Source organism: Harmonia axyridis, chromosome 2 (genome assembly GCF_914767665.1).
Source record: "Harmonia axyridis chromosome 2, icHarAxyr1.1, whole genome shotgun sequence".
Lineage (NCBI taxonomy): Eukaryota > Metazoa > Arthropoda > Insecta > Coleoptera > Coccinellidae > Harmonia > Harmonia axyridis.
Genome location: NC_059502.1, coordinates 22543136 through 22560051, shown reverse-complemented (window position 1 = coordinate 22560051; position 16916 = coordinate 22543136). Strand labels below are relative to the sequence as shown.

The following is a 16916-nucleotide window of genomic DNA, read 5'->3' as shown; positions in this document are numbered from 1 at the left end:
TATACATCCTGTTTAAGAATAAAACAAATAGCACCAACATCCATCCATATCTGTTTATTAATGGTAAGAAACTTACACAAGTAAAAAAAACTAAATACTTGGGATTGATCATAGAAGAGACATTAAAATGGAATGCACATGTGGACAGGATCATAGACAAACTTTCGCCATTGGTGTCGAAGCTTTATCATTTACAGCCATACCTTGACAAGAGGACAAGTAAAAATATATACTATGCCTATTTTCATTCAGTGCTCAGCTATTTATCGGTAATATGGTCAAACTCGTCAAAATTTAACCTAAAAAGATAACAGAGATTACAAAATAAAATAATAAAAAGACTTCACCACCTTCCCTATGAATATCCAACCAAAGAATTATATAAAAATTATCAATACATGAAGCTGGACAAACTGATCAAATTACAACAGTGCAAACTCATATATAAGCTAGAAAACAATCATATAAAGAGTCAAAATCTATTGAAGAAAGTCCAAAATATGACCAACCGAGAAACAAGGCAAAACAATTCATACTACTTATATAGAGCAAATACTGAAAGTCGAAGGAGGGGTCCCATATATGCCAGCTTGACAACTTTTAATAGCATGCCAGGTCATATCAAGAATTCATTAAAGTGTACATTAAATAATTTCAAAAACTTAGTTATAAGTCAACTATAATAACAACATAATTGTTGAATGATAGTTGTATTACAATAAATAAATAAAAAATAAATCTCTCAGAATCAAAGGTTAATAGTATTCCTTACAAATTACGGTGTTTTTTGTCCCGTTCGAAGAGGTACTTTTTACGGAAATTGTCTGCTATTCCGTGACACATTATTTCTATTTAATGCAAAAAACATCGTAATTTGTAAGGGATACTATTAACATTTGATTCTGGGAAACGCGGTTCTTCTATATCAGTAAACGTTTAGCTTCCTCGGTAGAGCACTGGACTAGTGATTCGGAGGTTGGGGGTTCGAGTCACGCTAGAGGATATACTTTTTCTGAATTTGAAAAATTGTCTGCTATGCCGTGATATATTATTATTTGATTATTACAGACGTTAGCAAACATTATTTCCAAGTTATAACATTTTTCAATGATGAAGTTAAATGTCTCTGAATATTTAGAGAGACTGTATAGGTTTGAAATGAATTCACCAGACTCAGCATATGCTAAAATCTACCAATAATATTTAAACGTCTTCTTTTCAATAATACGATATTTCTCCGGCCATCACAACGAACTGTCCCCAAACCAAGTCACTTCACTCGTTCCAGTCCCCACCAACCAAAAATTTGATTTGAATCCGATGACGGAAATACGTCACCGAGGAATTCGTCAACATAACGTCTTCCCGAAATACTCCAACGTCCTGTCTAAGAAGGCCGACATCCTCGTTGACCCCCGTCTCGAATCCCGTATTCATAATGTGACGCGTCTTGAACAAGCTCCGGGATAGCTCCGAAATAATCGAAATATCTCATCTCGCCAAGAATGTTGTCTTCGACAAAGGGAACATGTTATGTTATTCCATCCATCTATCCGTCGGGGAAATCGGGCCATGTCTCTCGCAAATAAAACGGACATTTTGATTCAAACGTGTTTGTCTAGGTAATACGAATTCCTAGCTTTAGGGGAGGACGGACTTTCTTTCCTACTTGAATTTCTGAGATGAATGAACGGCTTGGAGTCACGAGAATGTGCTTTGTACCAAACCGTTGTTTTTTTTTCGTATGCTACTAGCAAACTGATATAGATATCTTACTCTATAGTAAATTAATTAATTCAAAATATCTAAGGTGCCATTAAAAATCAATTATAGATCTTCCCATCTTGAACTACTTCACAAAAACGCTAGTCCAGATTTAGATTCAATTAAGGAGGTTACGTTTCACTGCGACCTAATTTTTGTGCCCCCATCAGAGCTATTCTCTCCATAACAACGGTAGTCCAGGTGTACATTTGTTTCGTGACACGTCTGAAAAAAGTACGTTGCACCATTGTGGTAAAAGCCAGTCTTGATGGTGTTCTGCCTATTGCCGACGGGTAGATTATGTCCAGGTGATAGCCAAGGTACGCTCAAAGGTCTTCTTGCCCTTAAATTCGAGGAATGCAACCGTCTCCTTATGGTACTGATTTGGACTACCCATCTATAGGTACTCAAAAAATGACTTCGAAGGGCTGTTACAGACACCGTTTGATTCCTCCGAGTAAAATTTGGGATATAATGGTCTTCCCTTGCAGATGTTACTCTCTGCCGACCAGGCACCGGTCATTGGCAATGCTGTAGGTTTCAAGGAAAAGGCTACTATGATCCTCACCGAAGTCAGTGGATTATTTAAACGTTGCGCAAACTGGTGGTTCGACAAAGCTTCTTGATGTAGGGTTACTATTCTTGTCCGGTCAAACTGAAAAATTGGATGTCCCAGCATTTTCCACGGAATATTCTCAATTTTACAACTTTCGTTATTGGCTGAAAACTGATTAACTTCGAATACACCTGTATTCAACCGAACAAGAAATTTTTTTGCTGGTTCATTGTTTTCATTTGAGTGATGATATAGTGAAGACTCCACACAAAAAAATTGTCATGTTACATTCAACAAATTGAGAGTTGATAGGAGGGGGGCAAGACTTTTGACCATGTGGGGCAGCACGTGCATTAAGTCGAGCAATGAAAGTGACCAAATCGACACATACTATTTCGATAGATAATAATCAACTAGCATACTGGAATTTATTCAAAAGAACTGGTCAGACAATGAATTCCCTGCTCTCTAATGAATTTCTGTGAATTTGTAAAATCCTTGTACCTATATTATAAATATTCTGGTATACTTTATCCAAAATGAAAATATAAATGGAACGATTCATTGATGATTCATTCAAACGTTCATATCGGGTTCATTCAGAATTGCACACACTTTATTCTATTTTTATTATTATTCTATATATTCTATTATACATAATATTATTCTATTTTTATTTGATAGCCAATATCTTCGAAAAATTCTCTATCACATCAGTAAATAACATGCAAGTTGTGCCATTCACTGTGGAATCAGTCCGATATCAAGGTTTGAAGGAAATATCAATGAATCGTTTCATTTTAAACACCGGAAGTCACGCAAACCTTTATGGATTAATACCTTTCTTCAATCTAATGAAAGTGGCAAGGAAATTTGGCGTTCGGAGTTCTTGTAATGTCTTCAACAAAAGTTTATCGTTGATCCTTCAGAGAAAGTTCTAGGTTTCAATCTTCCTAGAAAAATTGAAAAAAATGAAGAATGGAAGCATATTGAATAGTGTGTTTTATTTTGCTTATCTGGTTATAGCGTCAAATCGCCATTTCAGGTAGAGCAGTTAATTTTTTATCCAACAGTTAATGATTGGACGATTCCTGTAAAAAGAAAATTTCTTACGCGGGGCTTGAACTCCCGACCTTCGGCTTAGGACTACGCGGTCTTTCCCACTGGACCAAACACAAAAAGCTTTTTTCGGGTCCCCACATTTTGATGATATGTTTCTACTGTATCAATTTGATACTCTACCAAAACTACTCAAAATTGCATTTTCACGCTAGAATCACAAAATAATCTCTCGAAACTGATGAAAATCGTCAATTCCGTGAAACTTTCATTCGTGCTCACTGACTCAGAAGACGAGTCGAACAAATATTTATGTCTACGACAAATCTTCGACAAAACACATCTCCCATCGGACTGATGGATTACAGATGGTGTTAATATTTATCGTACTTTTCCCAAAGGAAATTCCGCGAGAAATTGAAACGTAGTGATCTGAAAATACCATTTCCCAAATGTGATGGTTTCATAATTTGATTTCCTTCACTTCGATTCCATCCATCGATGTGTTTACCTCAGTGGTTACTGTATGTTCAATACATCAATCAAGCGGAATTGGAAAATCCACTGGTGGAAGCTTCGCCCCCATTTGAGGCTCGATGCGGCATTCTAGCCCGAATTACGAGAAAGCGGGGAGAAAGAGGAAAGGTGCTATCGTTTTTGACGTTAAAATTTGATAAATGAGCAGCTGGCTGGAAAAATCGCTTGCCATCTGGTTGATACGAGAATATTCATGGTTATGAGTCTGGAAATGGACTGATTTCTCGTGAAAAGTGACAGGAAGAACATGAAATATTGCATTCGGATCAATTATGACGATGGAATTACTCCGATAAGTGTTTATTAGGCCATATTTCATCCAATGGTATCATTACAAATTTCAGACTGATAAGAAATGCGTAAGAATGGCGGATGATTGAGTATTGGGCCAATTGAAAAGTCCCCGATCTGATGATGCACAGATGGCGGTATTAGTATTAAATCCATATGATATAAATATCATATGGATTTAATACTATTTAATTGGTACTAACTAAAGTTAGTACCAATTAAGATGTCTAAAAACCAGGTGTATGAACTGATTAGCTTTTGTTTTTCCAATTTTGAGAATATTAGTTAAGCTTCGTTATGTCATCTGTAGGTAGCGCTATCAACAAATTAAGATTCTTGTTATTTATTATTTACGAGTTTTGTGCCATTATCTACCTATATGTATATCTTTCATTATAGTTATGATCTATGGAAGTAATTGTTGTAATTGAAATACCAATAAACTCTCTCTATTACAAATATTTGAATTCATTCCAGTAAACGTTTCGTGTTTTGTTTCACGACTTTGCACGATCATACTCGGTTACACGTCGCTTTTGATTGGTCAGTATCGGGTTTTATTTAATGTATCCAATCAAAAACAACGGAAAAAAGATCGAAATGACAAGTATGACATTGCGGCGCCGCCACGAACTAAAACTAATAGTTTCAATTTGGTCGAATGTCATTGCATTCAAAATTTGACGAGTGCATTCACCATGTTTTTAGACATCTTAATACCAACCTTCAAACGATACGTGTCAAAATTTGACAGCAGTCCGAACATTAGTTTGTGAGATATTGCGTTGTGAGTGTAGCTACTTTTGCTATTTGAAAACAAAATTTCGTGTGCTGATAAAATAATGCTTTTTGAAGGAAAAATATACAGTTGAAGCAAAATCTTGGCCTGATGAAGACTTTCTGGGGTCTGCACCAGGAAAATCAACAATCATTGATTGCTATGCTAAGTTTAAACATGGTGAAATGAGCACCGAGGACGGCGAACGCAGTAGACGCTCTAAAGAGGCTGTCACCGACGAAAAAATCAAATAAGTTTACAAAATAATTTTGAATGACCGTGAAGTGAAGTTGATCGAGATAGCACATTTTGTGATGATATCATCCGAACGTGTACATCATATCATTAACGAATATTTGTATATTATGAGAAAATCGATCAAAAGCAACAACGTGTTAATAAATCTGAGCAGTGTTTGAAACTGTTTGAGTGCAATAAACCTGAATTATTGCGTCGATATGTGACAATGGAAGAAACATGGCTCCATCGTTTCATTCCGGAGTCCAACCGACAGTCAGCTGATTGGACTACACTGGATGAACCGAATCCAAAGCCAGGAAAAACACAACAGTCAGCTGGCAAGGTTATGGCATAAGTTTTCTGGGATGCGCGAGGTATAATATTCATTGATTACTTCCAAAAGGGCCAGACCATCAACAGCGATTATTAGATAGCGTTATTGTATCGTTTGAAGGATGAAATTGCTAAAAAACGGCCCCATTTGAAAAAAAAGATGCTGTTTCATCAAGACAATGCGCCGTGTCACAAATCAATTAGAACAATGGCAAAATTGTATGAATTGGGCTTCGAATCCATCGTATTCGCCAGATCTGGCCCCCAGAGACTTTTTTCTGTTCTCGGACAACAAAAGAATGCTCGCTGGAAAGATATCTAGCGCCAATAAAGAAGTGAACTGAGGCCTATTTTGAAGCGAAAGACAAATTGTACTACAAAAATGGTATCGAAAAGTTGGGAGATCGCTGTATCGCCCTCGAAGGCAACTATATTGAATAATAAAACGAATTTTGCCAAAAAAATGTGTTTTACTATGGTAGAACGGGGACTTTTCAATAGGCCTGTTAAGCAAAATTGGCGAAGATATACTTGAATGAAAACAGTTTTCATGGATTAACATTTTCGATTAAATTTTCTCTCAGATGAGGAGATTGGTTGATTCTTTGATTAGATATTTATTATCTTCAGTTTGTCAGAGTATATCGCCGTGAGGAATTATCAAAATGAATTTGAATGATGGAAAGATTTTGGACTATACCCACCCGATAACTAAATGAATAAGCCAAGGGATAGTTTGTGATAAATTAAACTTTTAAGCCATTTCACAGAATATTATGTTGCAAGTTGTTGGAATATTTCGAAAGTTGCCTAGCGGGAATACGCCAGTTTGGAAAAATTCCGTATAATACACATGAATACATAGTTAGTGTTATTATTAAAGAAGAGAACAGCAATATTGCTGACTATTCATGTAGTATAATGGCTAAAGTTAGAACGGTTAGCAAGAAAGATAATGACGTTTCAGATAGAGTTCAACCAATGTTTAATAATTGTATGAACTAAAAAATAGGTACCTATAAACATACATTGAAAGATATAACAAACGTTTCATGTAACTAATAATATATTCAATGAATGGATGTTCTTGATGTGAGTGGGTTTTAGCGTAAATTGGCCTACCACGAGTATACTCAGGTTTCAAAAAAACGCGACAATTTGTTATAGTTTTCTTGTTTTCAGCTCAATTTTCAAAGTTTTTTCAGTAAAATTTAGATGAAATTATTAATTTTAACTTGCATTTTCGACATTTTGTTGATTGTTGGCTCATTAGTCAGTATACAGGTATAATCAGATATTTGTTGTAGAATTTTGATTTTGAAAAAACCTGTGGAATAATTTCGTAATAATATTCTTGCAAATTACAAATTTTCATCAAAAACCATTTTTTTCAACATTTTGTTTTTTGATTTTTAGTGCACTAGTTCATTTTTGAGGGACAAATAAACAGTGTACCCAATTTAAAGAAATGAAGAAATTTTACGATATGGCTTTGCTCATTGCTCAATTTGGAAGCTCATTTTATAAATCTAACAATGAGAAGGCAACAATATGTTGTTCAGTAATAATCATAATCAGTTCAAAATTTATCAATGCAAACTTATTGAATACAAGTAAAAATCAAAACAAATTCATTCATCTGTTACGTAAATAACCTAAAGAAACGTTTTTTTAATCAATTCAGATTGATATTTTTATTTTCTGCCTGCATACGTCGATTCACACAGTAGATTATGTTTCGAATAGCATCTTAAGGAAAATTTCATGTTTGATGTAAACCGTAGATGACAAGTTCATTTTTCTCTTAAAACTCAAAACCATGCACCAAAAAACAACATTACGAAAAGAAATGGATCTTGATGAAAATTAGTAATTTAAAAAAATAAGTATTCCAGAGGATGTTTCATAATAAGGGTTTAACAACCAACATCCCATTAGCTCTGTATAGTGACTCATTAGCCAGCACTTTACGAAAGATTGAATTAATGATTTTATCTACAGTTTACTGAAAAAAAAAATTAAAATTGAGCCAAAATTAAGAAAACTATGTGACTCCAAATTTACTGAATATCAATTTATTGAGTTTTTTTGCAAGTGTGAATAAAAAAGCAGTAAAGATACATTTTGACGGCCTAGGCCTGAAGAGTTTGCTTCGCGAAGGAAGGCATACTTGAACGATTAGAGAGAAGAAGTGTTTTACTTTATGAACAATACAAAACTGCATACCTATATGATTGTAATTCGAAGATATCATGTTGAAATTTTATTTCTAATTGAAGTGTCGATTTTTGGTCTTCTATATTTCGCATATTGAGGCAATAATATAAACTTGTGTGTGTTTTAGAACGAAAACTTCAACACAACCGAAACTAAATTTTAGGGTCGTTTAATTCTTCCCAAAACGATTCTGAAGGTTTACGATTGAAAACAATAAATGAACTTCAGCACCCACGATGAACGTTTCTCAGAATTTATTCATATCCCGAAAATGTGTCGATTTAGCAACACGATATCTCATATAACGAAGAATTGAAAGATTCATGATTCAATATCAACACCAAATCCTCACAAATATCTATATATCCCCTATTCCAATCCGATAGATATAAGGATTTTATGCTGGCGCCGCAAATGATACTGAGAGTCCCTGACACGATCAAAGAAGAAAACTGGGGAAAGAATAAATTTACACATCGCCGTCGTGTAAATAAAATTCTTGATACCAACATCACAAGCACAAACGCGTTTGATGTCTGAATACGCTTTATTTCGACTTCCATATGACATTTCCTTTCAAGTATCATAATGATGGTTGTTCTTGTTCTCTATAATATATCTACATACTTGGGGTTCATAGGACGACAAAATCACCAGAAAAAAAGAAAAAAATAAATGACATGAACATGGATTTGGAAGTATGGTATACAGGGTGGCCACTTTTTCAATGGGATTGTATTAGTAACTTTTAAACCATAAGAGTTAGAAGGTCGGTCAAATGGAGAAAAAGTTGCATTCAAAGAAGCATTGTCAAGCAGTTCAAACAAATCGAGATTATCAGGGTCGGTTAGTGAGATATCATAAGAAAAGTAAATTCAGTCATTTTGATTTTTCTTTTTTCCTCACTTTATTTCAAATATTATCAAAAAATGTTACAAGAGTTTTTTATTCGACAGTAAATTGTTCTCAATTTGACGTAATCACATTTCGTATCCAACTTTTCGTGCTCTCTGGGCCATCCTCAACCTCATTTTTTCAATACGGACCCGTATATTTTATGACACTTTTCGAAATAACTTTTAACTCTGAATTCAATGATGATTGATTTTCAGGTGATTTTGACCCTTATCCAATTTTCTTTGGGTCGGATTTGTAGTGAATGCAAATTATCAAAAACTGATGCTAATAAAATAGTCAAGAGACGCGAATACAATGATTTTAAATTTGAATACCAAGCCTTGCAAAAGTTATATCGTAATGATATCAAAATAAAGTTCGATTCTGTAATTTGTTTCAACGGAACAAATGACAAATCCAACAATAGTGATTTCTCGCGAGAAGATTGACAATGTATTGAAAGGTATTCAAGAAGACGAAATAAGCAAATGTATAAGAAGTGTGGGTTCCACTTACTTCATTCATTTTCATTTACTTTCGAATAATCATTCGATTTTTCTTTTCATTAAATGATAATTCGTTTAATTATTATCTATGAATTGAAATATGTAAATAATTATAACTTGTTTCTTGATTTGATTCTGATATGTTCCATTTAGTTCAATATGAGTAAGTTGATTTTCTCATCGAAATGTATTGCATGTTGTTAATTGAACTAAAGGTACCTTAACCTTAATGTAATACAGATCCGACACAAAAAAATTTGGATAAGGGTCAAAATCACCTGAATATCAAGTTTGAATGACATTGTATGATATATCGTTGAATTTAGCGTTAAAAGTCATTTTGAAAAGTGTCATAAAATATGCAGGTCCGTATTGAAAAAAATGAGGTTGAGGGTGGCCTAGAGAGTACGAAACGTTGGATACGAAATCTGATTATGTTAAATTGAGGATATTTTACTGTCGAATAAAAAATTCCTGAAACATTATTTGATAATATTTGAAATAAAGTGGGAAAAAAAAGAAAAATCAAAATGATAGAATTTACTTTTCTTATGATATCTCGATAACCGGCCCTGATAATCTCGATTTGTTTGAACTGCTTGACAATGCTTCTTTGAATGCAACTTTTTCTCCATTTGACCGACCTTCTAACTCTTATGGTTTAAAAGTTACCAATACAATCCCATTGAAAAAGTGGCCACCCTGTATATGATATAATATTATACTGGTATGGAAAATATTTCGCGTGGTTGCTGATTCTAAATTGATAGAAAATCATACCGCTAATCGATAATTTTTCATTATCTTCTATTAGTTACGAACATAACGCTGAAAGAATAAAAATAAGACATTTTTGTCAGTAAAAATATCATTTGATGAAGGTTCACATTATAGACGGTGTCACATTGAAAAAGAACCAAAGTTTTTTTGGAAAGAAAAGTTGATATTTTGGAGAATCGCTCGAACCTGTCAATTTTGTTTTTGAGGGGTACATTTTTCTGAGTAAAAACCATCATTGTATAATTTCATTCCTTTGCGTGGCAACCCAAAATACTTAATTGTGTAACGATAGTATTAAAGATTCATTATACTATTTAGAAAATGTACAACATAGTGTCCAAAAGTTTACATAGTTGAAGATAAGAAGGATTATTAGAATTGTTCAATATTGAAACCGAAAACACAAGTGCTGGAAAATACTGCTGAAAACGCGTTATCAAAACAACTCCGGAAACACTAAAAAATAAGCTGAATTAAAAAAAAAATACAATTAAATGAAAGTTTGCAGAGGTTAACTTGAGCATTGTTGCTCAATATTTCAGGAGACTTATCGCGTTTTTATCATAAAAATGTAACCCTCCTGCCTTGTCTCATTGCAGTTGGTAGTCGTTTTATGCTTCAGATAAATTGGTAGGTATATCATTTTCAAACCGAATCCTATGTAAACGAATAATCAGACTTTTAACTGACATATTCAGGAGGAAAATACCTTTTCAACGACATATCGCACGACCCATCTTCCTTATTCAAATTTAAGGCTTGGGGTTGCCGCGCAGAGAGATGAAATGATATTATGATGATGTACCCTTCAAGAACAAAAATAAAAGGTCCGAGCGATTTTCCAGAATCAAAATATTTTTACCGAATAAGACTTATGTTTCTTTTTCAAAGTGACACCGTGTATATTTGTCCTAGATTATTATACAATTATCTCTTATATCTACTAATAAAACACCATAATTTTGCATATTTCGAATGATTTCGTTATGACAGACTCATTTTTTTGTGCCTATCAAAAAATTCTATCTGAATTTGACGAATAATTTCTGGGATATCGAACTTTGTGGAGAAGAATTTTTTGTCTTATATTCTATCGTATCCTTTTTCAATTTATGGGACAAAAGCATTTTTTGCGGTAGATTTGATTTTATGTTTTTTGGAGTGCTGAATCCGAATCTGAAACTCGTCACCAAAATTTATGGGCGGAGCATTGAAAGAAAAAGTAAGACTTTTATGCCGTTTTTTGTATATAACTCGAAAAATATTAATTTTTAGTGAATGACCTTCCTATACAAAAATTTGAATTTGAGTATTCTCTTGTATGATACTACTACGGTATTATCTCCTCAATATATTAATTGAAATCAAAAAAAGAAATAAATCAATTTCAAAAGGTGATTTTGAAAGTGCTTTTTTCTTAACTGATGATGGTTTTATAGTTCAAACCCATCAGAATTGTATTGGAAGAAGGAATTATTGAGTAGAAGACATGCTATTGATGATAAATTAAAGTTGTGGAGTAGAAAAAGTGGGTTTTCGCAGACAAATAAAATACTCCAATTTTCAACTATGGTTTGAACCAGAATGGTTTATCGGACGAAGAAATTCAATGGGAGTTATTTGTAGGGAGTTTCATTTACTTTGTTTTTGTATAAGAAGGTCACCCACGAAACATTGCTATTTTACGAGTTATATGTAAAAAACCGTCAAAGAATGAAATTTTTTGTCTTTATTCGAATTTTTTCATTGTTCCCTCACGAAATTTTGGAAGAAAACCTCAGATTCATATTCAACATCACATAAAAACATATAATATAGAATCGAAGAAATTAAAACTATCCCAAAACATTCCTGTGAAAAACACATATTGACTTGACTAATACTAGTATTAGTGGAAATGTTAAGGCATAAGACTAGTTTTCTTTAAACGAATATAATTTTCTCTTGAACGCCTAAACTCCCTGAATAACTCTTTTGCACGTTCTTTACATTATTCATCGAAAAATGTTCCCACCTTTCGTGCCCTGAAGATAAATAAATTAGTTATTTCGGCTACTTTTCTATCTTTCGCTGATCCTCATTGTTCTAAAAGCGCATAAATCCCTTTTTTACGTTCAATTAAAACCAGTTGAATATATAACTTTCCTCCCCGGCTATTTATAAGCTCCATTGGACCGCTTCCATTTCAACTCCAGTTTTGCTGAAAGAGCCCATTTGATTTATCTTCTCGCACTCCGACTGAATAGAATGTAGCTCCCACATTTTCGCGTTTTTAACCTTTGCACATCAAGATTGATGCAGAAATAAGCCTCCATTTGCTGCCGAATTTCTTGGGGAAAATATTTTCCAGTTCAGTTGGCTTCGGTAGACAGCTTAAGTGGCATTTTGTGCCGGCATCGTGCCGTGCGTGCGCCAAATAGGGATTATAGGCGCGTCCCGGGTTTAACGAAATTATGTAAACTTTGGTTCCTGATTTCCTTCCCGATTTTTCGACATTTGAATTCTCGTTCGCCCTCACAAATAATGGATCACAATGTTTTTTCGGGATTGACGTGGTTTTTTTGCTATCATAAGTGATTTGGATTATAAAATGTCAATAAAAAACCGGGAATTGATAAATGAACTACAGGAATCCGTTATAGATACAGGGTGGCTTCAATTACAAAAAAGTTGCGTTATTCAGGGATTAGTGTGTTGGTGTTAACAGATCCGAAATATCTCCGATGGTTCTCGAGATCTCTCGAAAAAACTAAAAATCGAGTTTTTCTTTTTTTCTTTATAACTCATTTGTATCTGGATATAACTTCGTGAAATTCGGTTTGTAGCCATTATCCATTATAGAGATTCTAATGGTGTCGTCAGATTTTTGATGTTTTTCATTGTTTCAGAGACGCGATAGCCTATTTTTTTATGGACTCCATATTGGTTCTCCTTATAAGGTGATAATAGTATATTCTAAAACAAATTGCAGAATGGGCTTCTATTCCTTCTATTGCCTTCTGCAACGAGTATTAGACGATATTTTCTCTATTTCAGTCTAGTTTTGTGAAATATTGTCGAAATTCAATGAAAAATTCAGATCATATATCCTAGTGACATTTGTATTGTAGCTTGGCAGTTGGTGTGACTGTTACGAAAATTGACAGATTTCGGAATTTCAATTTGAATCGTACGTTTCGAATTTTGAAATAATTTATAATTACGCATTGAATTCGTGAATTATGTCTGACGAAATCGATTTAACACCAACAGAAACAAGAGAAATTGCGAATAATGTCGGAATGTAATGAGTTCATTACAGCACTGGTTTCAGAACTGAAATTAACTCATTACGATACTGAAATAGAGAAAGAAAATTACGAATTCAACAATGTATCATACTCTACAAAAATATCGAGTCTGGCTAGGTTAATTTGAACTTCCTTTTAATTTTTTTGTTCAAGTACTAGGCTGATGCCAGAATTGTCAAATAACTTGTTCCTTCGTTCAGTTGTTATGTGAAACCATGACTCGATTTTTGTGAAAACCTATATCCTGTTTGATAAGTAACGTCCTATTTATTACATAATCCTGACTTCACATCAGAGCTTTCCTTATTTCTTGATTATCTCAAGTGTGTTTGATAATTTTTACCATGGATAATATCGAACGCAGAATCTGTTTTGCATTTTGCAATTCAAATTATGCGTCTTAGTTCTCTATGTGATGAGAATATCTAATATAATGTAGTGAAATATGTAAAAAAAAACCAGATTTGTGAAAAGAAATTCTGAACATCAATTACCAACAGCTACTTTAATATGACTCTCGTCGACTTTGTTTTCCTACCAAATCACTGACGTTGCTGGATCAGAAGATTTCACGTGATATAAATATCGAGAATGGACCATATTCTGTAACTCGAATGGTATATCGGATCGTAATTTGAGTAATCGAAATGTTTTACTTGTAATGCGTCCAAATTTGGTATTCTATATGCAATTCTTCTTGTATCGTCAATTGATATCCATAGTACATAATTCTACTTGAGTTATAGAATACCAAGTCGAAATGATTCCGGTGTATTTCTATTCGATCCATACCATCTCTCTTCGATATGAAGTTACAGAATATCATGAATATTAGAAAAACTTAATATAGAAACACTCTAGCTAGAGCTCTCGCCTTTGATACATATTTATTTGCCTGGAAATACGATTGAAAGAAACAATTGAATTCGCAAAACTACAGTTGAAACAATTGAAACAAATTTTCAAGCTGAACATTTTCATACCTGCTTTATCGATTTAAATTGGAAAACTTAGACTCCAATATTTATGTTAATTCATATTATATTTATTAGCTATTTCCTTGAATTATTGGAGTTTGGGTTAGTTCTCAGATTCAACTCGATGAAGCTGATAGGTATGCAAACTTTAAGTTGTAAATTTGGCAAGTTTTGCACCAAAGAGCTTTGAAGAGGAAAACCCTGAAACGTAAGCCAGCTTTTATGTTAATTTTTTATCAGATTTATTTGCGCTTCTCTTGATATACATATAGTTTTGAGAATTTTATTTCTTCTTTCTGATTGATAAAATAATTTTTGTCACAGTTGAAATTTCTAGGTGAATGAATATGTATATATCCAAACTAAGGGATCTTGAAATTGAATAACATCATTCAAATAATGACATATTTGGATTTCATTATTCAGTAGATAATGTTCGAATTAATTAGTTGACTGCGATTAGTTTGGAATCTACGATAATCTAGTGAATTATAAGGGTTCAACAAAACTTCGTTACGTTAAATTGATATTTATTGATTTCTTTTTTTCATTGCATTTATGTAAGATGTTAAATTGTCGTCCGATTCAAATGTCATTTTATGAATGTTTGAACAACAGCTTCGATTTTATAAGTGAAAGCGACGATTTTCCATCTATTTCAAAGAATATTTTTCAAATAGAAGGAGTAATTTCGGTGATAACTTGTTTTTTTAAGATTGTAAATTAATCGAAACAATGTTTCGATTTTACAATTTGTGGTTTTTGTCAAATATGTATCTGAAAAGATCAAGATATGTGTTCGAGCTCATTTCCTAAATAAAACCATAAAACCTGAAAATCAGCTGAAGAGACTGACACACTAATATACCTATACAGGTATTTCTACAGGAAAAATAACTTTCGAATTTTTTATGATCCATTCGTTGATAGAATTTTGATATTTGCTATTGAAACAAAGGAATGAGAGATAAAATACGAGGCGTAAAAAATTTCTCAACAAAAAATTTAATTGAATTTTTATAATAAAAAAATATTAACTGAAAGCTGCATGCACTAAGATAATTGGGATCTTTTTGATACGAATACTTGAAGACTTTGCGATGTTAAGAACAATAGATAGTTTCATATATAGTAAACCAGCACAAAAAGCGGAATATTGTAAACAATAAATCTGAAATCGAATAAATCAAAGTGATCAACCTCAATATTAATTTAGAAATAATATCATAACACGAGACATCAATTCGATAAAGAGCTGTCAACAGTGTCGAAGGTCAACTCGTCAATCATATATTCTCCCTTTATCTCTTTTTTCTATGCGTGCTGCTAAAAATAACCGAGGTCTGGAGGTCGATCAAGTGAGCTTTTAATAGAAGCTCAAAAAATGATAACAATAAAATGTTACTCACCGCGATTTTTGGTTCCTCTTTCGTTCCTTATCAAAACTTCATGGTCATCTTCCTCCCAGATTTCTCCTTCCGCTGATGTGAAGCTAACGAATAAAGCTGCTACTACACAGAACATAAGCCACTTCATCTGAAATAAATTGATAGAATTAGGAATTATATCATAATCATTTTTGTGTGGATCTACACTTAGGTTAAAAAAACGCAAGAAGTTGATATTTGGTAAAATCTCATAGTTTTCTTATTTTTAGCTCAGTTTTCGAAATTCTGTCAGTAAACTGTAATACTTTTAATTTCAACTTGAATACTCGTATTCAATATTTTGTTAAATACTGGCTTATTAGTCACTATACAGAGTTAATCAGAAGTTGCTGTTAACCTTAATTAAGTATTATTCATTATTATTATTTATTAACATCCTGTGGAATAATTTCCTGGTCACATTTTTTCAAAATTGCTAATTTTCATCAAGGACATTTTTGGCTTTAAGGGCACTAGTTCATTTCTAAGGGACAAATAAATAATTCGCCCAATTCCAAGAAAAGAAGAATTGTATCATAATGTCAGAGCGAATCTCAGTTTATGTTTACTAATGAGATGACAACAATATGTTGTGCAGTTATAATGATAATCAATCAGTTCAAAATTTATTGATGCAATCTTATTGAATTCAAGTGAATAGCCAAAAAAACATCCCTTTTTTATTTAGATTAATATTTTTTCATTTACTGCCTACATATGTATAGGTTTATATTGTCGAATGGGTTTCGAATAGAATCTTTTGAAGTAAACCGTTGAGGACAAGTTTATTTCTCTCATAAGTATGAACTTGTAGCCATAAACCAGAAAACAGAATGTTGAAAAGAAATGGCTCTTGATGGAATTTGGTAATTTGAATAAATTTCACCACGAACAACACAGAATATTTCAAAATTAGGGTTCAACAACAAACTTCTTATTTACCCTGTATAGTGACTTATAAGCCAGCACTTAACGAAAGATTGAATATGCAAATTGCAAATATGAATTTGATCCAGAGTTCACTGAAAAAATTTTGAGCATTGTGCTAAACATAAAAAACTATGAGACTTCAAATTTTACTTAATATATACTTGTTTCGTCTTTTCAGCGCCTAAGTGTATATGCATTCTTCACTAAAATGATTTCAACGCCAAAAAAATGTCAGAATCCCGAAAAAGAGGTAGATCGATCAGGTCTACTCGCCAGGTGAGTCTATAACAACAAAGTAGATCTGTGGACCGGTTAGATTTACGGGCTTACATTA

General features: G+C 33.1%; 1 protein-coding gene across 3 annotated transcripts in view; it reads right to left on the bottom strand.

Moving 5' to 3' along the window:
• LOC123673868 (midkine-like) overlaps positions 1 to 16916 on the bottom strand; it is a 167452-nt gene that overhangs the window by 77871 nt on the left and 72665 nt on the right. For all 3 annotated transcript variants that reach the window (XM_045608592.1, XM_045608594.1, XM_045608593.1), the window contains one exon: positions 15635 to 15761. In XM_045608592.1, the coding sequence (XP_045464548.1) occupies positions 15635 to 15761 (127 nt within the window). The remainder of the gene's footprint in view (positions 1 to 15634; positions 15762 to 16916) is intronic.